The sequence below is a fragment of the Capricornis sumatraensis genome, chromosome 19, assembly GCF_032405125.1.
Source record: "Capricornis sumatraensis isolate serow.1 chromosome 19, serow.2, whole genome shotgun sequence".
Lineage (NCBI taxonomy): Eukaryota > Metazoa > Chordata > Mammalia > Artiodactyla > Bovidae > Capricornis > Capricornis sumatraensis.
Window position 1 is genome coordinate 30,567,429 of NC_091087.1, and position 26,029 is coordinate 30,593,457.

The 26,029-nt window shown below is 50.6% G+C and overlaps 1 protein-coding gene across 1 annotated transcript; it reads right to left on the reverse strand.

Annotated features, from left to right (window-relative positions):
• Nucleotides 1-421: 421 nt before the first annotated feature.
• Nucleotides 422-25,004, reverse strand: LOC138094949 (liprin-alpha-1-like). Its single transcript, XM_068990957.1, has 17 exons — nt 24,888-25,004; nt 23,692-23,793; nt 23,057-23,221; nt 22,477-22,492; nt 22,100-22,154; nt 21,291-21,393; nt 20,866-21,069; nt 18,817-18,963; nt 17,307-17,423; nt 15,992-16,099; nt 12,980-13,111; nt 9,633-9,856; nt 7,605-7,836; nt 5,537-5,566; nt 2,763-2,905; nt 1,738-1,910; nt 422-483 (listed from the first exon to the last, which is right to left on the reverse strand). Exons 1-17 carry the CDS (start codon nt 25,002-25,004, stop codon nt 422-424), a joined length of 2,130 nt encoding a protein of 709 aa, XP_068847058.1.
• Between the last annotated feature and the right edge of the window lie 1,025 nt (nt 25,005-26,029).

Below are 26,029 nucleotides of genomic sequence, written 5' to 3' on the forward strand. Positions count from 1 at the left end.
CGGGCCCCAGCAGGTGGCAGAGCAGGCGATGAGTGTGGCCGCCAACAGAGAGCCCCACAGCAGCACTGGAAGGAGAGCAGGGATGCCTTAGCTCACTGGGGACATTGCCTGGCCTCAGAACTCAGATGTCACCCCAGCAGCTCTGGGGACACAGGAAGCCGGTGAGTGACACCACGCCACTCGGGCCGTGTGGGTGGGCACTGTTGACCATGGCCTCGGTTTTCATTCCCGTTCCGACTGTCCCTCCAAGGGCTGGCGGGCTCCTCCTCCGAATGGCACAGATATTTTCTTTGTGGGTGAACACATCCCGGCTTGTTTCTGTCGGCACTGTTGCTGCTCTTCGTGTGTTTTCCTCTTCTCATCCTGTGCTTGCTGCTCTTCCAGTTTAACTTAGGAGCAGCCCCCTGATTTTCTGCATTTCCTAGTTGTCAGCGTTCCCTGGGGCTTTCCAGGTGCCGCTAGCGGTAAACATCCTGCCTTCCACTGCAAGAGATAACGAGAGATGTGGGGTCGATCCCTGGGTTGAGAAGATGCCCTGGAGAAGGGCATGGCAACCCACTCCAGTATTCTTGCCTGGAGAATCCCACGGACAGAGGAGCTACTGGGCTACAGTCCCTGGGGTCACAAAGAGTCAGACATGACTGAAGCAGTTTAGCACAAACTCAGGTTTTAGTTCAGTCACTCAGTTGTGTCCAACTCTTTGCCACTCCGTGGACTGCAGCACTCCAGGCTTTGCTGTAATTCACTCTCCTGGAGTTTGCTCAAACTCATGTCCATCGAATCAGTGATGCCATAGAACCATCTCATTCCCGCTGCATCCACCAGAGAGGTGGCTGGGGCTCGGCAAAGTGCATGGTCCCACTGCGTGGATGTGAACCTGCCCTCACCACTGCCTCACCGCGTGACCATCACTGTCTCCTCCCCTGTAAATCGGGAGGTGGCAGCACCTGCTTGGTAAGGGGCACACACAGCGTCTGGTATACAATCAATGCACCATCCAGCTCAGTGTTGTATTCACTAACAAGAGGGATAGCACTGAACAATCTGCTCCTTTTTCTCTCTTCTCCCTTCACTGTGCTCCAGACCACATCTGTTTTACTCACCCTGTAAATCCCACACCCAGCAAAAGGAAGACACTCAACAAATATCTGGCTGAAGAGGCAGGAACATACCCTGTCCTTAAGGAGATGAAGCCGAGCGAGACGGGGGCCTGATGATAACACTGTGTGATGAGGAGAGCCCAGGAGGACCTGCGTGGCTGTGGGCTGGGCGGGGGGCATGGGCAGAACCCCTCATGAGCTCCTGGGGATGGGGAAAGTGGCAGGAAGGAGGGGATGCTGTTCCTTGTGGGGTGCCCACAGATTGTACCTCACTCCTCTCTGATGAGCACTTAGGCCATTTCCAAACACTTGTCACTGTTCTGGAGGAAACAGTCATCGCCCGGCTCCTACTCAACCCGTTTCGTAGAATACGTTTCTCATCGGAGTAAGCATCTGCTTTACTCATTCCATGCTCCGTTCACCCACCCATCCAGCCAACCATCTGTTCATCCACCCATCCACCCATCCACTCATCAACTGATCTGATCATCTCGGACCCTAGAGAAGACAGACGCCTCCTCCGCTCCTCCCAGGAGGACACCCAGCGTGAGTGACAGGAGCCTCGTGGGGACAGTGGGGGAGACACAGAAGGGACATACATGCAGACCCTCCTCCCTCTGAACGGTGAAGCACCCACCTGGTCCTAACGCCTCCTTGCTGGTGTGTCCAGGCCGGCCCTTTTCCTTCTTGCCAAACCAATGACCGATGGAAGACTTGATGCCCTTCTTCTTTGGGGCTTTCTGCAGCGAGTCCTGGCTGCTGTTGCTGTTGCTGGGGTTGCCCCCGAGACCGTCCTGAGAGCCTGTCGTGCTTCGGGGAGAGAAAATGACCTTTAACTGGCACCCTTGTGCAAACACACACCCCTCCATAAGACCTACTGATAGAACCGGACACCTAGCAACACCCACGCCTCAACCTCGCAGCAGATAGTGGAGTCTCCTTCACCAACCACACTCCACACGAGCGATGCAGGCTTCCGGCCACAACCAATGGCCCCAGGAAGCTGAGATTCTCTGACTGGAGCCCTCCCCCAAGGAGGGAGGTCTTCACTCCAGACGAGCTGGTGCAGAGGGCGCCCCGACCCTCCCTCAGGGTCGCTGCTCGGCAGGTGACAACGCTCCCAGAGAAGGCGAGCTCCCCAGTTCTGGGCAGTTCCCCCCGCCTCCTGCAGGGCGACCGTCCTCGGCCGTGGCAGGAGAGCGACGGTCACTGTGCAGGGCTGCTGGGCAGGTGACCACATGTGCCCTCCATCAAGTGCTGCCTGGCTCACGACGGGAGCTCAGCAGGTTGGGCTCTGAATGAGGACAGTGTCAGTCACAGGAGGGGACAGACAGTCTCCTGAGAGGAGACCCCTGAGGAAAAGGGAGGGACCCTCAAGAGCAAAGCCGAGAGGCATGGAGCCGTAACCATCAGGAACGCGCCCCAGGCCTGGCAGACCTCTAGCTAGAGCAGGAAGAGACCTCCCACAGGAGTCAACACGTAGAGACAGATGTTTTCTAAAATCACTGAGGTCACTGAGCTCTTCTACCCCGGCACCTGAAGTTCACCACTAAACACAGGCACCGAATCCAGTGGGATTCCTTTACAACCATCCTTGCAACTCTTTCAAGACAAGAGCCACAGGGCTCCTGAAACTGACGACGAGGCGAGCAGGCCCCTTACTTGCGGGCGTCCCTGATGTCCTCATCGCTGGCTGTGCGCAGTGAGCCCGTGAGCCGGTCCAGCCGAAAGGACCGCAGCGAGGCGGAGGTCGAGGTTTCACATTTGATGGTGTCATCTTCTACCTCTTCCTGTATGGCTGGCAGCTGAGGGAGTGAGGTAAGTGTAAAATTGGCTAACAATAGACTGTGTCGAAAAAGGCAATCACACAGGCTTTACATTATAACCAGAAACTTACTTGAAAATATATCAGCTATGCTATCCGCCAAGTACAAAAAATGCCTTGTTCTAGCTTAATGCCATCTTAAAGGACTGTTTGTTCAAGAGAAGCGGGGCCGTGGAGCAGCGAGAGCACCCCACTGACTGCAGAGACCCCGGACGGGAGCCTCCCTGCAGCCGGGCTCTGCACTCCCTGAAATCCAGCGAACAGATGGCCCTGCCAGGCAGGACAGCAGAGCCACGCCAGCACCGAGAACCCTGCATGGCATGAACTGCCCTGATGAAAGGACTGTGCTCATCGCCAGATGCTGCTCAGAAGCACCACTAGCAAGAGTAAGAAACCTCTCAGCAAAGCCGTCCAGACCTTTCGATTTGAAGGAGGAAAGGAAACAGCTTGTACCACCACCCGAGATCATCTGTAGTGATGATGCAGGTTACTGAGCCCAGGACAACAAGTGAAACACAGAAAAGGTACCTAAGCCCTCCATGCGAACACCATGTGTCTGGCTTGTATTTCTCAGTCACATACAGACCGGGGGCTACACACTGAAGTGCTTACACCCAGTTTGAGTGTCATTTGCTCCCTGGGGTTTACATAAAGCTCTCCTAGGTCTTCACTAAGAAATAATCTTGTATCAACCTAGAGGGGTGGGATAGGGAGGGAGATGGGAGGGAGGTTCGAAAGGGAAGGGATGTATGTGTACCTATGGATGGTTCATGTTGAGGTTTGACAGAAAAGAACAAAATTCTGTAAAGCAATTATCCTTCCATTAAAAAGTAAACTAATTAAAAAAAAGAAAAAGATGATCTCGCCTGGACTCCCAGCTCTTCCGCTAGTCCTGGGTCTGAAGCTAGGAAAGACACTGGTGGCAACAGCGTGGGGAACAGATGAACCCCTCGGGGTCCAGACAGGTCTCACGTATACATTTGGGTGTGTGGTTAAGCAGGGGAGGTTTGAGGAAACATGCATGGCAAGTATTTTTATAAACAATGAGTGCGTTGTTTTAACCAACTAACCAGTCCTTTTTTAATGGGATTCTGTAAAGAATACTGGTCCCGTGCAGCCCCACAGGAGCTTGGTGACAACAAAGTGACTTAGTGCAAAATACAGCTGGACTCATTTAACAGCAGCTGGATAAACTGGGCACCCTCCCCTGACCTCTACCAAGAAACCTCAGACAACAGAAGGCTACAAAGGCTAGAAATTATCCACATGGAACTGAACAGGGATCAATCTCAAATTCAAGTTAAAATAAGCACTTCTAAAAATCAGAAAACAACAAAGAACAGAGCAGGGAAGTGACACACCTGGGTTGACTATGGACTCAGTGGAGACAAACACCTGCCTTAGAGTCAGGGACCACGGCCAGCCCCTTCCCCCGGGCCTCCTCCTAAGGAAGGCTCTGGGTCCGCAGCCTGGCCGCCCTCCCCCAGGGTGGGAGCCGCCCCACTGCTGCCCACGTGACTAGGATGGGCAGTGCCGTGTCCTCACTTACCAGGAGGGCAAAGCAGGCCACAGAGCGGGCGAGCGGCACACCCAGGGCACCAACCCCAGGGTGATGACGCTGCTCTGCTGTGCCCAGCAGAAGGGCTCCCGGGCACTGAGCTGCCTGAACTGGAGCACGGCTGCCCGAGTCCTGCAGGAAGGCCCCAGGAGTGCTCCATCAGCGGGCTGGGAGTGGGAGAGGGACAAGGAAGGCCAGCCCTCGGGGCACTGGACTCCAACAACAGGGGCTCAACCAAGTGACCAAACGGGAGAGGCAGCGAGCTCCCTCCTGATGCTCCCTCCATCAGGGATGCCGTGATGGACACGAGAGCCTCTGGAGCAAAGCGGGCTGGACGGCACCACAGGAAGTGTCCAGGCTCTGATCAGACCAGTCCGAACCACACTGCTGGGTGTGGGAGCCTGGGCACGGTGCTCGGCCTCTCTAAGCCTCAGTGTCCCTGTCTGCTGAATGGGGATAACAGCAGCCTGGACCTCACCTGGCGTCTGCGGGATTAGATGACAGACTCGGAAAGCACTCGACAAGGTGCCTGGCGCACAGAGTCTCCTGCACACTGCTACCCACCGTCATTAAATCGCCTTCCCCCAAATCTAACTTCTATGGCTCTGATTCAGTCATTTGTTTAAAAAAATACTCTAAGCGGAAATTCCACGGTGGTCCAGATGTTAGGACTTGCCACTTTCACTGCCAGGACACTGGTATGATCCCTGGTTGCGGAACTAAGATCCTATAAGCTGTGCAGCATGGCCAAAAATATAAGTAAAGACAAATTTTAAAATAATAAATAATACTATGTCTATTATAAATAAGCATGAGATGATTAGAAGGCAAACACGTGGGAGATGGGCAAACTGTTACAATTGTCCCATCAAATGACCTATTTCCAACAGAACCATCAGCATACTTTAAGTGGTGGGTGAGTTTCATTACTTCCATTAAAATGTCAATTATTCACCAGTACACAACCACACAGGGTTCATTCGTGTAAAATGATAAGGACTCTCTAATACTTCACAGAGAAACAGAGGCATGCTAAATTACTAAATAGTTTACCTTTTGACAATGCTTCCTTAAATCACTAGGCTGATAGATGCATGCAAAGAAATGAAGAGAAACCAGATTTCTTGCGACTCTGAAGCTAAAAATTCAAGAATCAGTACAGACAAACACAGTATAGCAAAAATGATGGCAAACTTACAAGTGAGATGAAGACTTAGAGAACATGTAACTGGAAACAGAACATTTCTTTTGACCACAGAAATTAAATAAGCTATTCAAGTTTTACTAGAGAAACACTATAAATTATTACTCAGGAAGATACAATTCTATTACAACATCATGATTTATTAAAGCACAGCATTCTGTACAATAAAGGCCCTTAACAGTTGTCTATTCTCAGCCAAACTTCTCTATAAGTTAGTTTCTCTTCATAAAAAACATGTTATACTTTAAAATAGTAATTTAACTGATGAGGAAGTTACCATTAATACCTATTTGAACACTGAACAAATCGAACCACCTATTGGACATTAACATAAAATGCTTACCTAGAATTTGATTTAAAAGTTCTCAAAATAAATGTATTAAAGCACGTTCCCTGTGAAAATATGTAAGAAAGCAAGCTAGCATAATAGCAGGTGCAGTCTTTCCATTTTATTAACCATAGAAGATGCTTTTTAAAGAGTCTAGTAGAGACATTCACTGTGCAAAAGCTGATGAGATTTATAGTCTTAAAAACAAGCACCGACACAGAAAGGATATTGTGTCAAAAGTCCATTAATTCTACACTTAAGATCATTTCTTTAGGTAAGGATAATCTCATTTATGAATGACACATGATATGCGGTTTAGGATCCATCTACATTATGCTTGTAACTGCATAGTGACATGCTAATTCAAACTTACTGCTATGGGGAAAAACACCATTTGATGAGACATGAAGACAAAGCACAAACCCGACTAAGGGGACGCCTGCTGTGGACCACAGCACTGCTATGACCAGAGCAGGTGGGAGGACGGGGAAGGGGAGATGGATGGGTCAACTGCAGCCTCGGGGGCGAGGCGGGGCAGTGGTGGGAAGCTGGGGTCTGGACTGACAACCACTGAGCAGACAACAGGATGAGCCAGGAAATCACAACCAATGATGAAAGCAGACACACCATCAGAGAACTCCAACAGCAGGACAGAATATACAGAACTGTTCTTTTACAAACACTCGGAAAGAAATCAATCGTGAAACTACAGAGAAATCGTCAAAGAATTTTAAATATCAACTAATTAGCCAACGATGCAAATTATAAAAACAGTGTCTCCAAAGACCACAAAATGGACTAGTTACCACTTCACATGCCGCTAAATGATTCACAGTTAATTTAATGATATGCCGACTAACAATGCAGCTAACATGAAACGGGTGGTAACCAAAAAAAAAGTGAAAATACAAGTGCAGTTGTAAACACGAGTTCATGGGGTAAACAGCAATGCACTCGCAAAACCTAAGCTAAACATGGAAGAAAGCTGGAACATGTGCTTTAGAGCCGCACACTCTGTCACCAAAAGCCCTAGGTCGTCATCCCGTTTTCAGACTCGGAAGAGTGAGGAAGCCAGACTTCTTCACTAGGGCCCTGGGGCACCGGGCTTTGAACCTGGTTTCACACGCAGAGCTGGCCTGAGCGCGCGGCCAGGCGCATCAGTGAGCAGACCAGTTGAGATTCCTAAGCCAGGGGTCCAAATATCAAGACTAATTTGTCGCTGTGTGATTGTGGAATGATTTCGCTCAGTCGCGTCCGACTCTTTGTGGCCCCATGGACAGTGGCCTACCAGGCTTCGCGGTCCATGGGATTTTCCAGGCAAGAATACTGGAGTGGGCTGCCATTTCTTTCTCCAGAGGATCTTCCCAACCCAGGGATCGAACCCGGGTCTCCTGCATTGCACACAGACGCTTTACCGTCTGAGGCACCAGGGAAGCCCGATTCAAGACTAGGCAGTTTTAAAAATCTTAGACCTCTGAGCGTAGCAAACGTACCTGATTTTCTTCTGGGTAAAAAGAGAAAAAACAAACAAACAAAAGAAAACCAGTGTGCTCGGGGAGGGACGCGGCAGGGAGGAGGCAGACACATACCAGCGTCATGAAGCCCAGCTTGTCTTCTTCTGGCTCAGGGCTGGGCTGCCTCCTTTTGGGCATGGAGCGCCCTCCGCTGGGCGGGAAGGAGTTGGCATACCAGGAGGCGAGATCCAGGTTGAGGGAGTTGGAGCATTTAAAGCGCCGAAGGTTGCTGAAGCTCCCACTGCCCACCCTGCTCTCAATCCCCTCCGCCCGCTGATTCGTGTTCTCTTTGTCTTTTGGGATGAACCTAAAACAGAATAAAATCATCACCTGCCTTTGTCAGCAGAGGAACATGTCTGGACAGCAAATTTGGGCTTGCATTCTGTGTCACCATTAGCAAATTCCAGGAAGAGGTGCTCAATTAACATCTCAGCAAAAAGGTTCAGCTTTCCCTCTTTGGAATATTCTCAAACTTACAATAACTTATCATTGAGTCTTACAAAGTGTCCCCTCATCATTCACGTTTGATTTTATTTACTCTAACATTCTGATGGGGCCTGTGTGGTGACTCTCCCTGTGAGGAGATACCTGAAGCTGACCACCTTTACCTTCCCTGCTCTCAGGGCAGAGATGCACGTCAGTGCCTCAGATCTTTTCCACTGGGAATCCGGAACTCCGTATAACCAAAACAGCGATTCACGAGCAAGCTGGAGTTTCTAAACACGTCTCCAGACCAGATGAAGTGCTGAGTTGAACTTTTCATTTTGTTTTAAGCTTGTGTATGTGCAAACGCATCACTTGATGAAATTCTCCACCAGCTTTGTGTGAGTTTCTGGATTCAGGTCAATGTGCTGCATTAACCTAGAATTCACAGTTACTGCTCTTCTCCCCTAATGTGTCATGGATGATTTTATATACAGATTACATGCATGATTATGCAAGTAAAATGATTTTCCCATTAAAATACAAGATCCTTACAGGTAGTAAACTCTCCAGTTTCACTTCTACTTATACATCTTGAAAGTTTTTCACTGTTGACAAGTTGATGGACAGAATTTACCATTTACATCAAGTCAACTTGTTGCATAAGGAAAAATCATTTTTACCTGACAACTTGCTCTAAAAATAAAAATATTAATACAGAAGTGTTCCCAATTTCCTACGGGGATGAGGAAAGACAATCTTTCTGAGCTTGTCTGTGCTCAAACACGGCCCACAAAGCAGTCTGTCTCAGCGTCAAAAGTACAGGTGGCACCATCTGTGTTTTCTGGTTGTGCCATTCACCCCTGCCTTTTCCCCGAGCCCCCCGCACTCGACCAGCGGGAATGGGCACCTCGGCCAGGGGTGACAGGATGAGAACAATCTGAGCAGCAGCTCTGCCAGGTCCTGTGCAGGGTCACCGGCCCGCGGCCACTCTGAACGTGGACTCGGGACAGGAGGCACAGCTGTGCGGGTGTGGCACCAGGCAGGCCTCGGGGCCCCAGCCACCCGGCTGCCCCCAGACCCAGGGCCCCCTGCTCACCACGAGGCGGGCCTTTGGGTTCTATCCTGTTTTGTAAACTGTTCTAACTGCCAAGACTGGGTCTAAAGAAAACATTTTAAATATACTGATGAGATGAGAAAAACTCAAACACAGGTCCATGGATCACTGTCTTACAACAAGCCAATCTTCACAATGTATTAAGCTAAAAAGGAAAATGCAGATCTGAGTGGGAATTTGCCAAGCCCAGAACCCCAGCTTTTCTGTTCCAGGTGGCTTTTCACCAGAACGTAGAAGGCTCCGAGGGACACACGAGGGCGAACCCTCAGTGCTGGAGGGTGCACGGGCCACAGGGGACACTGCCTCGGGACCTCACCCACCTTGGGGCCCAGAGCTGAGGGGGGGACACCCCACAATGCCCCCCCACAGAGTGCTGACACCACACTGTGGACAGAATGCCCTGGCTGACTGAGCTCTATAATCAAGGGCAATCTCAGAACTGAAAATTCCTGAAGCAGACCTGAAGTCAGTTTTCTCACTATGGAACACTCAGACTTCTCTAAGCAGAAGACAGCTCCTCAGAGAAGCCGAGTCTCCGGGGAGCTGGGCTCAGGCGCACCCACCAGATCTCTTCATTGATCTCGTCCAGCTGCTCCTGAATCCTCATGGCCAGAGTCTCGGCATCGGCCTGGCCGCTGGGCGACAGCAGAGCAGGCGAGCTGAAGACGGTGACCCTGTCGCCCTCGCTGTCTGACACGCCCTCGTCCCTCTCCAACACCTGGCCCACGTTGGCCAGCATGCTGGCTTGCTTCCCGCGCTCTTGGTCCTGATCTTTCAGGGGCTGCACCTGGGGCACGAGAGGACCACATCTCGTCAGCAACATTCTGGGCACCTCAAGTCTATCAGGGACTGAACACAATTTTACATGGAAGCCCTGACTTTGGACAAATGGGCCATGCTTATGAGACACTGCCATCTCTTAAGCGAGCAGTACTGAAGAAACGGGCAGGAGGAGAATCCAGTTCCTAGATGGCCTGGTGACATTCAGGTCTCAGCGTGGACGGAAGGCAATCCTATGAGGTTATTCACAAGGGTGGGCTGATGGAGTCAGAGACAAAAACCGAAAATTGCAAATATATATCCTTGCTTCCATCAGCCAGGCTGAAGGAAAATTAGAAAAAAAAACCCTTCAGCTCCGCAGCCGCTGGGTCCACCCCACCGGTCATCACTGGTACTAGGTTGCCGAGGAGTGCCGTCCTCGCGGGTTCCCAGCCCTCCGTTTTCCAGGCTGGTCTGAACACGCACAGACAGGAGTGAGCAGGGGCAGCCAGGGGACGGGAGGGCCAGCCTCCCGTGGCTCTCCTCTCAGGGCACAGGCCCTCGGGCTGTTCTGGGGATGGCCCCGCACACCTCAAGGGCGCCTCTGTCATCTGAGACGCATGCAAGAGTGCCTGCTGGGCCCCGTGCCACCCTCCCGCTCTCCTCACACCTCACTCCCTTCTCTCCGCAAATCTCCCCCTGCCCCACTCTCACCCAGGTCCTGCCTTGTTTTCCCAGACATGACCTCAAAGCAACGGAGGGGCAGCCTCGAGCTGCTGGCTTGCCGGCTCCCTGTCCCCCGTGGCCAGTACCTTCGCTTTCTGTCTTCATCACGACCCCTCCCCAGGGCTGGGCCACCCCTTTTCCTGGCTCCAGGACCACCTGCCATCATTCCTGCTCCGCTCCGGCGAACTAGCTGCCTATGGGTTCACCCCCATCAGCCTGATGAGCACATCCTCTCCATTCTCTCGCCTTAAAATCGCACATTTTTGAACACTTAATTCTGAGAAATTGTACTCTAAGTGTTCCATCGCAAAGAGAAACACTCAGAACAATACTAACCCTTATAAACCATAATGAATAAGAAGTCACATCTCAGGTGTAGAAAAGCTTCTGGAGGAAACATGGCCAGCCATTGACGACAACGAAGTCTATGGAGAGAAGCTGGACTTGGGGTCGGGGGTCGGGTGGTGGGGGACAGGACTCACTCTATTGCCCTCGCTCCTCCCATTGCTTTAGACTGTCTCCATGGACCTCACATTCATTCCTGGGCATCGCTCACATTCATTCCTCTACACCCCACTTCACTTCCTCACGGGGCAAAACAAGTCAAACGGCCAAGTTTCCGAGTCACTCGACTCAACCTGGCAGCTCTGTGCTGTCGGCCACGGCAGTCACTCGCCTTGTGCAGCACACTGAGGATGTGACGCAGGCCGGTGCAAAGCTCGATGTGGAAATCACACAGATTTCAAGACTCGCAGTGAAAAAAGCATGAAAAGCAGCCCGCTCATTTTTAGGAAATTTTAGATTGTGTATGTGGCTCATATTATCTTTCTGACGGACAGCACTGTCCACGTGAAAGGCTCATGCTTTGTCTCAGCTTTCGGGTGAACCCAGAAAGGACTACTTAGAATTCTGAACCACACACAACGGCCACACACTCTCAATCCACCTATAATGCAAATCACATTCAGTGTTCAAAACCAGAAAACGCTATACACGTTACAGCAGTGGACTAGCCATAAGGAAAATGTAACTCCACTTCCGCGAAGCGTCTGTAGTAACTGTAACAGTGAACCCAGGTCAGTTCAGCTCTTAACACATTTCTAAAGGATTTAGAGATTTAAGGACCTTGTCGTTTTGCATTTCTTCTAAATGCTTTTTTGCATTTTCAACTTCCCATAGGAGAGAATTCTGAAAAAGATACATACAGTGCTTTCGAGTCAATTCTTAACAGACGTTGCGTGGACTGCGGGATGGCTACTCTCCTGTCTGAAAGCATAAAGCACCTCGGGATGAGGGGCGGACCTCGCGCCCAGAGCGAAGTGTCGGCACGAAGCCGGATGACAACTGTTAACACTAACTTGTACACAGAAAAACTCCTCCTTCCCCGACTGATCTTCTAGATCCAAGGAGGCCAGGTCCCTGGGGTAAGTGAAACTGCTTTATACTTGCTTTCAGCTTTTGCAGTTCAGTGGTCACTCAGGAAACTGGAGCAGGTTTCACATGTAAAATTCAAACCTGAGACAAAACTATCCCCACCTCAGGGCCAGCCCACAGGTCAGGGTGAAGTGAGCTCTCTAGTGAGGTGTGGGTATCATCTTGGGTTTTGTGGGGGAAAAATGTGCCGCAGAACTTGTAGTGACCATGGGTCTCTCTCAGACAAGCCTTGCCCAAGCGCCGACCTTGGTGAAGGTTCTAGGCCTCGTCTTTAGGGCACTGGTGCAGCTGGGACAGGTTTTCACCGAACCTCAACCAGACTGTTGCCCACTGAGCTGCTCTGATAGAGGTTCTCAGACATTTTCCAAAGCAAATAAAAAGAGAGATGGCTGGAGTTGGAATATGAGAATGCTTGCTTTTACTTGCTTCAATCTTTTCTATCACATTATATAAAAGATCCTGAACTAAACTTATTGATTTGGCTGCATCGGGCCTTAGCTGCATCATGCGCGATTCCTTTGACGTGATTGCCGCGTGGCACGTGGAATCTTAGCTCACCAACCAGGGATCGAACCTGCGTCCCTGACCTTGCAAGGCAGGCTCCCAGCCACTGGACTGCCAGCAAATCCCAGAAATAAACTTCTAAGAAAGAAACGAAGGGGTGAGGGTGGACCTAGAAGAATGTTCTAGCACAGCGGCTGGTAACATCGGGGCCACTGGTGATTCCGCCTCACTGAGGCTTTCTGGAAGGGTTGCGGGCACACATCTACGTCTGTTCCTTTACACACTGCCTGTGGATGCTGTCACGCTTATTGACTAGCGTGAAATGCTGCTACTCCAACCAGCAAAGACATTCACTCTGGGGCCCTCTATGGGAGTTTCCCAACTCCTGTCCTGGAGATTCCCCCTCTCACCCCCGCCACACACAGACCGGGCCGAGCCAGGCCAGGCCACATGCGCCTCTTGTAAAGGGGCCATGAAGCTGGCTCACCTTATCCTCCAGAGCAGCCATTCTCTCCTTCAGATGAAGCTGAAGCCTCTCCTCTGAAACAGACAGAAGCTTATCCACGGAATCCGATGAGTGTTCGTTGTGTTCTTCATTCATTTTTTCTCTTGGCCTTGCCTAAAACAGGAAAAACAAAAACTCACAAACTTCAAAAGCAAGCACAGTCGTTCTTTTAAAAGCACCAGGGAGCCGCGACGTGAGCGGCCTGTGCCCTGGTTCCCGAGGCGGTCCCCTCCCACGGCCACCTCTGGTGGGCTCTTGAGCATCCCCAGAGCAGACGGGCGGGTGCAGAGGGAGGCAGGGACTTCACTGGTCAAAGGTCACTCCCAACACTTCTCTTTGGCAGAGCACCTGGGGGACCTTAGTGTCACCAGCCATTTCCTGTGGAAGCGGCTCGAGGAGCAAGCAGAGTTACACTCAGAAACAAGTACACTTGAAAGGGGATCGGCTTACACACACGTCGGTGGAGGAATTTCCCAGTATATAAATAGAAGCTTGATTCTGGGTTAAGGGTGTAAAATGAATTCAATTTATAAAGCAAAAAGTGAGAAAATTCATTTTGGAAAAAAAGCCAGTGGAGATAGACTTTCACATATTTTCCTTTACATGAAACATCACTTGAATTCTTTGTAATGATTGCTCTTGTTCAGTCCCTCAGTCGTGTCTGACTCTTTGTGACCCCATGGACTATAGCACGCCAGGCTTCCCTGTCCTTCACTGTCTCCCAGAAGTTGCTCAAACTCACGTCCTTCGAGTCAGTGATGACATCCAACCATCTCGTCCTCTGTTGCACCTTCTCCTCCTGTCTTCAGTCTTTCCCAGCATCAGGGTCTTTTCCAGTGAGTCAGTTCTTCACATCAGGTGGCCAAAGTATTGAAGCTTCAGCCTCAGCATCAGTCCCTCCAATGAATAGTCAGGACTGATTTCCCTTAGGACTCATTGGTTTGATCTCCTTGCAGTCCAGTGGACTCTCAAGAGTCTTCTCCAACACCTCAGTTCAAAAGCATCCATTCTTTGGTGCTCAGCCTTCTTTACGGTCCAACTCTCACATCCAGACATGACTACTGGAAAAACCATAGCTTTAACTAAGTGTTCCTTTGATGGCAAAGTAATATCTCTGCTTTTTAATATGCTGTCTAGGTTGGTCATAGCTTTTCTTCCAATGATAATTCATATTCAGTTCAGTTCAGTTGCTCAGTCATGTTTGACTCTAGGACCCCCATGGACTGCAGCATGCCAGGCTTCCCTGCCCATCACCAACTCCCAGAACTGCCATCCAACCATCTCATCCTCTGTCATCCATTCTCTTCTTGCCTTCAATCTTTCCCAACATCAGGGTCTTTTCCAAGATGAAAATTCATATTAAAAAACTGGAAATAATTACCTCAAGCAATTTTTAATTGTAATAACAAAGTTGGAAAGTCTGTGATTTATAAAATGAGCATCAATTTCATGGTTTAAAAAGCTGTTTTAGGACCTACTGTATAAAAAAGAATGGAGAGAAGACAAAAGAATGCTAGATTTGAGATTGGCCCCGTGTTAGAAATTGCTGAGGCCAATTGATTGGTCATGGGCATTTATTATACTACTCCGTCCACTTTTGTGCATGTTTGAAATATCCCATCATAAAAAATCAAAAAACAGGTTGCTGCTGCTGCTGCTGCTAAGTCGCTTCAGTCGTGTCCGACTCTGTGCGACCCCACAGATGGCAGCCCACCAGGCTCCGCCGTCCCTGGGATTCTCCAGGCAAGAACACTGGAGTGGGTTGCCACTTCCTTCTCCAATGCATGAAAGTGAAAAGTGAAAGTGAAGTCACTCAGCAGTGTCCCACTCTTCACGACCCCATGGACTGCAGCCCACCAGGCTCCTCCGTCCATGGGATTTTCCGGGCAAGAGTACTGGAGTGGGTTGACAGGTTATTTTCTGCTAAATATTTTCTGTTAAAACAGTGTCTTCTCCAGCAACACAATTCAAAAGCATCAGTTCTTCAGTGTTCAGCCTTCTTTACGGTCCAACTCTCACATCCATACGTGACTACTGGAAAAACGATAGCTTTGACTATACGGACCTTTGTCGGCAAAGCAATGTCTCTACTTTACAATATGCTGTCTAGCTTTGTCGTAGCTTTCCAAGGAGCAAGCATTTTTTAATCTCATGGCTGCAGCCACCGTCTGCAGTGATTTTTGAGCCCAAGGAAATAAAACCTGTCACAGCTTTCCCAATAAGGCATCGGCATTCAAATATTTTTAAAGCAAACCAAAAGTTTACTTTGAATTGGCTCAGTCATAAACAGCACCCCAATCTCAACAGCCTCTGAGCAGCAGTTCTGAAAGTAAGGAAGTGCACCCCTGATCGGGAGACATTGAGCTCTCTGCTTAAGCAGAGAGGGAGCCCCACCGAGGTCTCATGATGGGAGTTCAGAACCACAGCCCCCTGGGAGCCCACATGTGAGGCTCTGCAGTCCAGGCCCAAGAACACAGCTAAGGTGGGGATAGTACTGACCCCTGAGGCTGGACCTGGGATCCCCGCTCCATTTCCTGGATGGTCGGTACCGCTGTGTGGCCAACCCTTCCGGGAAACCTCTCTCAGGGCTCTCTGATGCGAGCCTCCACCATCGCCCTTTCCTGGAGCGCCTTCTGTCGCAGAGCAACTACGGTTCTCCTCCTGTCTAGGAGCAGCCATCCTACACACACACCCCACGTCTGGACCGGCAGTTTGGCATGTGGGACTCCAGCGCCACGTCCGAGGCAAGCACCTCCACACCTGGGCACCATGCCTTCCGTTTCACGGGCCTCGGGCTGGCTCCCTCAGGTTGGAGGGCCACTCGTAAGGTCCAACTGTATGCTGAGCAGCTCCCCGGCCTGGCTGGTCAGAGCAACACGCGTCCTCCTTGAACGTGGGAACCCCCTGGCCCCTGCCCACCACCTACGGGCGACCACATCTGGCCCTGCTCCCGAGGTTGGGTGCCTGGATCAGCAGACAGGGCCACACACGCACTCTGGACGCCAGAGACAGGAGCGGCGGAGAAAGGCAGCGCCGGCCCCGCCCAGCCGCGTCTCCGGCCCACACGCCCCTCTCCTCCATGCTGCTGTGTCTCTCTCCCGCCTGTCGGCCAAGAACAGCGTCAGCTCTGCTCGCAACGACCCTGTCCTGACGGCACGCGGGCTGTGACCGCAGGGGCGGCAAGCGGGCCATGCTCTGTGCGGACCACTGGCCCCGGGTTCGCGGGGGGCACACCCGCACGCCTGCTCACGCAGCCAGCGCGGCTTCGTGTGTGACACGTGGGTGACGGAGGGTGCTGGTGACCGGCTCGTGAGAGGAGAGGTGCTCCCCCTGGCCCCAGACCCCCTCCTCAGACTGCCTGGGGCGAGCCAGCGCGGGCAGCAGGCAGTGGCAAGCACGGGACACACGAGGGCACACGTTCCTCCTTCCTAAGCTGGGAGGTAAGTTCGAACAGTTTCGCCTCCTTAGTGGCAGAGCTTCCGGAAGACAAAAGTTCAGACTACAAGGCCGACCGGGGACAGACAGCAAAGATGCCAGGGGAGAGAAGAAACCAGCCCTTGAGGGGAAGATCACAGGCAGAAGGGCGCCCCCTGGCGGCTGTTAGTGACCCTGCTCGGGGAGGGTTTGCGAGCACAGGACACCACCCGCCTCCGGAAACCGGCCGGCCCCTCAGGTGCTCCCTGAGCTCCAGGCAATGCTCCAACAGCCAGGCCAGCACAGGCCCGGCCTGCCTCTCCATGCCCAGCCAGTGCCCACCAGCAGTGCGGGGCAACACCTTTCCCACCAGAAGGATGGGGTGGCTAGCTGGCTGTGGGCACCATATCCCTAGCAGCGCCACGTCTCCTGGACGCGGCCTCTCACCCGTGGTCTCCCGGGGACTGCAAGCTGGGAGTGGGGCCCTGGGTCTGCACCGTGCCCCGCTGTGACTTATTCAACAATGTATGAATAAAGACTTAAAACTGTGCTCATGACAGAGCTATTTTGGCCATCTCTTAACGAGAATGGGATTTTTCTCGTTCTGTATCCTGCTAGGCTTTGAGTTGCTGACTGAACTCTGAGCAGCAGTGACTCGGAGCTGAAGCATCCTGCGGACACACAGAGCACAGGACAAAACTGCAGGGAAGTTAATGTAGGGATGACATGGGAGCGGGGACTGTCTGACACTCAGGGAGTGCTCCCATCGCAGACGGGCAGCAGGACCCCCGCGTCTGCGCTCCTTTGTGGACTGAGCAGCACCGGGAGTGACACGGTGGGACAGCAAGGGAACAGGCCCTCCCCGCGCCCGCGCCCCGGGGACCAAGAGAAGCACCTTGGAGAGTGCAGCCACCCCCTGAGCCAGCTCAGCCTCCACTTCTGTCAGCATCTGCTGCAGCTTCTGCTCTGCCGGCTCCAGGCACAGCTGCAGCTGTCGGTCTTTATCCTCCTTCTACAAAGGGAAAGCAGAACATCAAAACGGGCCAAGTGGTGCAGCCTCTGCCATTGTTAGTAAGCTGAGACAAAACCTAAAGGCATGTGTCTACAGGATTAGTTCTGTTTCGGAAGCCGCGTCACGGTAATTTTTCTCTCAGTGTTCCTGGGCTTGGTCTCAGTAGGCAGAACACCTTCTGCCAGAGTATTTGCTTTTCCTAAACGTCTCCAAAGAAGTCTTTAAAAAAAAAAAAGTTCTTATATATTAAAGAAGATCAGGTTTCTATAGAAGCTTATTCATTCTTATTGACAAGTTAAGGGTCAGTACTGACCCTTCTTAAAACATCACCAGAATCATTATTTGAAGGGAACCCTACCGACCGCAGACGGCCATGGGCTTGTAAGCCAAATATGGCTTTCATTTCCTCTGAAATACAAACCTGACCAGAGTGTGCCTGGGGAAATGTCAGTCAACTAACATTTGTAAATGCATGATTATTCTTTTAATAGATCTTCTTACTCTGAAAACTTTCAGTGTAGAACATTTAGACAGATTCTTTTTTGAAAAAGAAAAAAAATGAAATGATCTATACGCTCGGGTTCCTGAGAGGTTAGCATTTATTTCTAAGCAGCTTTCTTATTTTTTCTGTGTGTGTATTACTCTATGTACGTACATAAACAATAAGATGTGCTTTAAAACCCTCAGAAAACAACAGCATATGGTACGTAGTATTTTCTGATCTGCCTTTTACAGCCATTATTTTGTATATCAGAATGCTCTTAATTAGCATTCCACATCATACATTTCAATGGCTTTCTAGTATTTTATTTTTGTAGTGGGGCCAATGATATACTTTGTCACACACCAGACTGACTCACTTTGTTTTGGAGAAGCCAGATTTGGTTTTCCTGATTAAGTCCTGATTATGTGAGACCACACAGGAACAGGAGCAAGTAAAGCTCACCAAACCACAGGAAGTACAAATCCTAATCAGACTGGAGCTCTAACCCTGCCTTTTGTCACAGTGACCCAAGTTCCTAACAGGCAGCCAGCTGCTGTGAAGTTCCCTGCTGCTCTCTGCTCTTTCAGGAAAAATGCTAACAAGCCAATAGATTCAAGTCAAGTGAAACAAGAGTCAGGAGTGGAATTCCACAAAATGGTTAACCCAAATCCCAAATAATTCAAACCTCTAAGTTGCAGTCACCCTCAATTTTTAAAAAATGTATTTCCTTTCAGTACAGCTGATTGATCATGATGTACATCCACACTTTTGAACGCAGTATTTTAGGGTCATAAGAACTTTACACTGGGACTTGATTTCCAACATGGGAGTCGCATGAAAAGGTCTTTACCTTCCTTCCTCAGTATTCACTACTACAGAAGTCAGACACAGTTCAGGAAAAGCCATTACCTGTCGATGCATAGAATCCTTATTTGCGATTTCATTTTCAAGTTTATCATCGAGGTTGTGCACAGAGATGGCTTTGTGCTGTGCAGCGAGGCAGCGTTTCTCAAGTGTAGTGATTCTCTTCTCCATGTCCTCCTTCTGGGCCATAGCCTACAACCAGGCATTGCAGAGGAGAAAAGGTAAGTCATTATCATAGAATACTGCGATACAGTTAAGAGTAAAAAAGCTGGACTAAATCCTAAGTTTCAAATCAAACATAAAATTAGTGTCCTCAAAAATAAAGTCCTAGACATGGCAGTTTTCTGAGATGTGAGCAAAAACGCGCCTACCTCAAATGTCACATTTGCCACGATGGAACCCATCTGTCTTAACGTCTGTCTGGCCACTCGATTTACCAAGCTTCTTTTCTACATCATAAACCCGACCAGCAAACAAAAAGTACACTAAACTACTCTGTCATTGCAAGAATTCCAGGAGGGAAGGTATCTGGCATGAAATGAGGATCTCTATCTCCTACACCATACAGGCGGGCTTGACCCAGAACAGGGAGGGACCTTCAACAGATCCTCCCGGGAGCTCTGAGGCTCATTTCCTCAGGTAAAAGTTGGAAAAATCTCATGCAATTTCCTCAAAATTACATAAGAATATTAATGAGTAGAAACAGAAGTCACAGTGTTACACAACTGGGAGCAGCCTTCTCCAGCCGAGTCCTCCTCAAGCAGTTACACCACATGGAGGAAACGCCCAAACCAGGAGCAGAGCTTGCTGCCGATGCGACTCCTGTCCGCCGGCTCAAAATCCATTTCAGGTCCCTCCGTGCTCACTAAGTAACCGATGTTGTCCTAACATTAAAAGTGAAAGGTCTTAAAAACGCTTTTTCCAGAATTCTCTGTGTATTAATCTCTGCCACCTAATCTCCTCCTGTTGCCAAAGAGTAGTGTGAACACGTTATACAAACGTGTGCAAATATTTCTGTTTTGAGTTCTCACACCGAGCTACTAAACAAGTACACCTGCTGTACCACATGTTGGAGGGGTGCCCTCTGAGACAGTCTCACGGGGGAGGGGTGGGGCAGAGTGGGCGCTGTCTCTCTGTGCAGAGAGGAGAGGCGAGGCTCACAGGAGGAGGCCTGAGCCCCCAGCTCTCTTCTGTTTTCACAGTGACCGTTAGGGAGCTTCTCATAAATCACGACACCCGCAGACATGACCGCCAGAAACATCCTGATTCTGCCTTGGTTACACAGCACGGGCCTGAGGATCTGAGGGTGAGCAAAAGCCACTCGACTTGTCTGACCGCTGGTATCACTGTCACACATCCTTTCAAGGAGCGGAACCTCAGAAAACTAGAGAAGATGGCCAGGCAAGCTGCCTCAGCAGAGCCCACACAGCATGTTCCCATCTCTCTGGGAGAGCGGGCTCCACAGATGTTCAGACTCACCTGAGTGAATCAGAAGGAAATTTCAGCATCATCGGGAATATATTCAGCAGGCAGGTAGGGCATCCCCCTGGGGATGGGAGACTGGGGTTGACATATACACACTACTGATACTATGCATCAAGTCAGCAACGAGTGAGGACCTACTGAACAGCACCGGGCACTCTATCAGTGCTCTGTGGTGAGGTTAATGGGTAGGAAACCTAAAACACAGGGAGATTTGTGTGTGTGTGTGTGTGTGTGTATATATATATATATATGATTGGTTCACATTGCTGTACAGCAGAAATTGACACAGCAGGGTAAATCAACTCCAATAAATGAATGAGTGGATGAATGAATTTTTTAAAAAGGAACACACTGGGCCCCCTAGAACTTGTGGAAATGAGGAGTCCACACCCAGGGTGCAGCACAGCCATGTTGGTCCACTGCCAACGGGCCGCCTGGACCAGGCCTCTTCTACCCCAGAGACCTCGACGCAGAGGTGGGAAGGCAGTCAGTGGCGGTCTCGCCAGTGCTCTGCTCTTGCTCACGCAGCCGTGCCAAGGCTGAGATCACGGGGAGAACAAGGGACCCACATTCCGCCTCAGGACAACAGACACGTCCACTGTCACTCACTTCACGGACGTCCTGCTGTAATTTCACATTCACTTCCTTAGACTTGAGGAGGTCCTTCCTGGCCGTGTCCAGGTCGTTCTCCAGCTCTGTTACGTGGGCAGAGAGGGCTGCCAGGCGGTCCTTTATCTCTCTCTGCTCCCGTGACTTCTTCTCGATGATTTCCTGGAGCTCGGGCCCCTGAGCCAGGTCTTCGTCGCGGGTTCTCTAAGGGGGAAAGGAAACCTTAGACAGCCTTGTTTTGGGAGGGAGGGAACACAGCACTTCCGGAAAATCGGTGAAGTCAAAACTGCCTTCTGCGCTCTGGAGCTCACACGACCCTCACGGCCACTCAGACCTACATGATGCATTGGTGAAAGGTCTCAGCAGCCCCGCACAGACTGGATAGTAAGACGAGAACCAGACAGAGAGTGAGACCGAGGACATGCCTTTCCATTGGCGCTTGGCATGTTTTCTTGCTTGTGATTTACATCAAGCACCCCGTCCATTAGTATCTTTTTCGGGTTATTCTTCTCTTTAAGAATCATCAGTGAAAACCAAAAAATTGAATCAGAATAAAGAAATAAGTAAAGACAGCAAAACTCCATTTGGAAAAACTCAACTCAAAACTGAAAATACAGCATAAAAAGAAAATACATGGTGATGTTATCCATCCCGAATAGAAACAGGTGATTCGAGTCAGAATTTGTCTCCGACTAGACAAAGGGGTGCTTAAGAGATCCTGCAGCTCTGAGCCACAAGTCTAGTTTACTAGTCATTAAAATAACCCAGGTGGGCTGGTCCTCAATCAGAAAGATAAAGAACATCTGATGTCCACCACTACAGCCTTCACACTTTTTTAAAATGAAAGGATACAAATGACAAACCCTTGGACTGCAAGGAGATCCAACCAGTCCATTCTGAAGGAGATCAGCCCTGGGATTTCTTTGGAAGGAATGATGCGAAAGCTGAAACTCCAGTACTTTGGCCACCTCATGCGAAGACTTGACTCATTGGAAAAGACTGATGCTGGGAGGGATTGGGGGCAGGAGGAGAAGGGGACGACCGAGGATGAGATGGCTGGATGGCATCACCGACTCGATGGACGTGAGTTTGAGTGAACTCCGGGAGATGGTGATGCACAGGGAGGCCTGGCGTGCTGCGATTCATGGGGTCGCAAAGAGTCGGACACGACTGAGTGACTGAACTGAACTGAACTGAACTAACTGAAATTACACGATGAATGATCCAACTTACCTTGTTATGTGTGGCAGCTAATTCTTCTAACAAACTACACCTTTCAAGTGCTCCTCCTGTGTTGATGTGTGTATATACGTGAGTGCACTTCTTAGCGTATGCTGCTGCTGCTGCTGCTGCTAAGTCGCTCCAGTCGTGTCTGACTCTGTGCGACCCCATAGATGGCAGCCCACCAGGCTTCCCTGTCCCTGGGATTCTCCAGGCAAGAACACTGGAGTGGGTTGCCATTTCCTTCTCCAGTGCATGAAAGGGAAAAGTGAAAGTGAAGTTGCTCAGCAGTGTCCGACTCTTCGCGACCCCACGGACGGAAGCCTACCAGGCTCCTCCACCCATGAGATTTTCCAGGCAGGAGTACTGGAGTGGGTTGCCATTGTATACTCACCCTAATACGCGGCTACTATAACAGAATACATTTAATGTATCTCATTGATCTTAACATCAAAAAATCTGCTTATTAACAGCTTTAAATTCTAAGTTTGAGAGGAAAAAAAATGTTTCCTAAAATAACTCTATTACTTAGTTTTTAATTGCAAATTGATATACAGAACATAATAAATCTTGAGACATTTATACCAACTAATACTTTTCAACTGGCGGCTTCCCAGGTGGACCAATGGTAAAGAATCCACCTGCCAATGCAAGAGGGCAGGTTCAATCCTTGGGTCGGGAAGATCCCCTGGAGTAGAAGATGGCCACCCACTCCAGTATTCTTGCCTGGGAAGTCCCAGGAAAAGAGGAGCATGGTGGGCTACAGTCCACAGGGTCGCAAAGACTCGGACATGACTGAGCATGTATGCAGGCAACACTTTTTAACCACATAAAACTCTGACTTCTTACAGAAAAAAAGTATTTACAAGAATTCAAGAAGCTCAAAAGTCAACTAGTTACATAAATACGTGCATCATCCACCTAACAAGGCTGCAAGTGTACAAATCCAGGATGGCCGGGTGGCTGGTACCTTCTTGTCCAGGGCCTTGTGGTGCTCAAAGAGTAATTTCAGCGACTTGATCACCTCCAGCTCGCTGGTCATGCCGGCTGGGGACTGCGCCTGCCACTTGCCCGCCGTCGTCTGGAGGGACGGTGAATACCGGGAAACCAGGAACTCCAGGTGCTCCAGCAGCAGCTGCAGGGCAGGGCCAAAGGAGCACCATCAACCTCATGCTTGAATTCAGGGCCGACAACCCCTCTCAGCCTCATGCTACAGCCAGAAACATGCTAAGGCAAGTCGGAATCCCGCCACTTCAGTCTAAAGTTAGAGTGGACTTCCCCAGTGGCCCAGTAGTTAAGACTCCACACTTCTGCAGGGGTCATGGGTTTTAATCCCTGGTCAGGGAACTAAGACCCTACACAAACTGTAGCATGGACAAAATTGTAGGTTAAGAGAATTCCGCCCTCAAATGTACTAAAATTATAGTAGCTCTCATCATAAATTTGAAGCAAAGTATGAGAACTCCAAACTGATCCACCCTAGTCTGCTCAGTGGGAAGATGTGAAAAATGACTTGAAAACCAGACAGAGTTTAAAGACAGCAACACGGAGCCCAGCGGTGACCCCGCGGGGCAAATGTCAACATGTGAGAATTCCCCTACTGACCATGATGTTATTCCGCTCTGCTATCAGCAGAGCTATTTCTTCTTCTCTTGCAAGAAGCTGTTCCCGGCATATATTGAGCTCTTCCATAGATGTCGCCAACTCCTAGAAAACAGTGAAATGAGTAAGTAACTAAATGCAAACACAAATTAAAAAGAGAGCGAGACTCTGAAGACTGACCCTGTCAAGTCTCTCCAGGCTCCACACAAAGGGTCTCCCTGCCCCTCCAGAGAAGAGGGGGTCCACTGACCCCAAGACCACACAGACCACCACAACTCAGACCGGCCTTCAGCCTCCACCTCGACCTGGCAGGCACGCGGCAGGGGAGAACCCGGAATCCAAGCCTGCCTTCTCAAGACCCAGGGACGTCTGAGAAACTTCCCTAAACATAAACCTAACAACAAAGTGGATAAAGAGATTCTTAAACGACACACAGACAAGTGACCTAGAACCGCTGGGGAGAGTGAGGAAGAAAGGTAAGATCTACAAGGCCATCAGGCTTTGGAGTGTTCCTCTGGGAAAAAGGCTGATGGCACCCCAAGGCCATCTGTTAGCCTGACTCCACTGAAGTCACCCAGTCATTCAATAAACTGGAGAAAATGTTAAATTCATGTTTTATGTATTTTATCACAATTTTCATGCACGCGGTGCCGTCCACGTGGTGAACTTGCTCAAACTGAACCACATGGAGTCTTTCATTCTTCTAGTTTTCTTTACACACACAAAAAAATCCTGGGCTACATATTCCCTACTACATACTGAGTATTCAGCACCTAGAACACTGCCCAACGCTTGTTCCGAGGCATGTAGTAGACATGTGAAGCTACGAGGGTATATGTTATACACATAAGCAGTAGGTACCCGTCATTAAGATACTGGACACACTGTTCTGTGCTTTGTAAGATGGGAGAGGTTAAGGGGCTTAGCCTTTCTGCTTCAAGGACTGACTCTATAGCTCAATCCATGTGCCCCAGTGACTCCTCCAGACAGTGTTTCCCTTCTTGTGGGGCCCCCGCCCGTCCTCCACACAGCACCTGCACAACCACTTACAAGGTCAACCTGCTGGGGTCGATCTTGCCCAGAAGGCCAAAACGCCCTGGCCGGCAGGGCCTACAACCACGCTAACAAAATGAAACACAGCTCCAACGCTTTGCTGGGTGAAGGCCAATCCGACGGGCCCAGCCCCCGGCTGCTCTCACCTCAGGCCGCTCTGCTTCCAGGACTTGGGCCGAGGCCAAGTTCTTCCTTGTCTTGGCCTTTGCCTTGGGGATGCAGCACTGGAAAAGTGCCCATAGACGGGCCCTTCTGCGACCCATCCTCGCGGATGGGGGCAGCCCCCCACTCAGGGGCAACTGCTGTTTCACGGTTAGATACCTCAGCACCTGAGCTATCACCACCAATCTCACACTACGACCATCACTATTCACACTACGACCACCGCTCTCACACACACAGCTCTCACACACCACTCTCACACACTACTCTCACACACGACGCTCTCAGACACACTGCTCTCACACTAGGACCACCGCTCTCACACCACGACCATCAGCGCTGCTGTCTCTAGAAGAAATGGCACGAAGGCTCTGCCTCCAGCACGTCTCCCAGGAGCCTGGCACCTGGAACCCACTGGGTCATAAGGGGCTCCGTGGTAACAGGGGGGCTGGGCTCAGGCCCACCATCAAGGGTGCAGAGAGGGGGGAGGGGCTGCCCAAAAGATGACAGATGAGTGTGGGGTGCAGGAGAAGGAAGGCTGTGCCCACAGCTCAGGCCCACCATCAGACTTGACCCTGCAAGGATACTGGTTCACAGTCGAACCAAATAGTAGAAACTGCTTCAGAAACCACCACCACTAGGAATGAGCACGTCTTCTAAGTGGGCTTCTGCCTCCTCTACCCCCCAAACAAGCCTCCAGGGAGGCTACTGAAAGGGCACCACTGAACTCAAGGGTGTCCCCGGAACCCACCTGGGTGACAAGGACTCACCGCACTAGCTGCCCCTCACTCACCCTGAGCTCCGTCCTCCCTGACTGACTCCCTCACTTGACTTCAGCAAGGGCTTGACCAACCTCGCTCCAGGCACTTAAAATGAATTCACAGTGGGTACGGGGCTTCGGTCAATCTGCTGCGAACTCGCCCTCTTCACTTTGACCCTGGGCTGCCAGACAACTCTGCCCCGTGGGGGCTGCACGGTGGAGGTTCAGGGGTGTCCCTGCCTTGAGCCGTGACAGCCAGCGCCTCCCAGACCCCGCCAGGTGCTGCCCCTCCCTCCACGCCCGAGTCTCCCACCCCCTCTCCTGGCCCCACTCCCAGCCTCGCGGCTCTCCACTCGCCAGGGCACA

Bases quoted from the DNA above. Each gene is read 5' to 3' on its own strand.
- LOC138094949 (XM_068990957.1), bottom strand. From the start codon at position 25,004: ATGGGTCGCAGAAGGGCCCGTCTATGGGCACTTTTCCAGTGCTGCATC. The intron at 21,394-22,099 runs GGTAAGTTGGAT...TTTTTGGTTTTC, and splicing joins TTAGCTGCCACACATAACAA to ACTGATGATTCTTAAAGAGA. The intron at 9,857-12,979 runs GTGAGCCAGCTT...CTCGTGCCCCAG, and splicing joins TGGCTGCTCTGGAGGATAAG to GTGCAGCCCCTGAAAGATCA.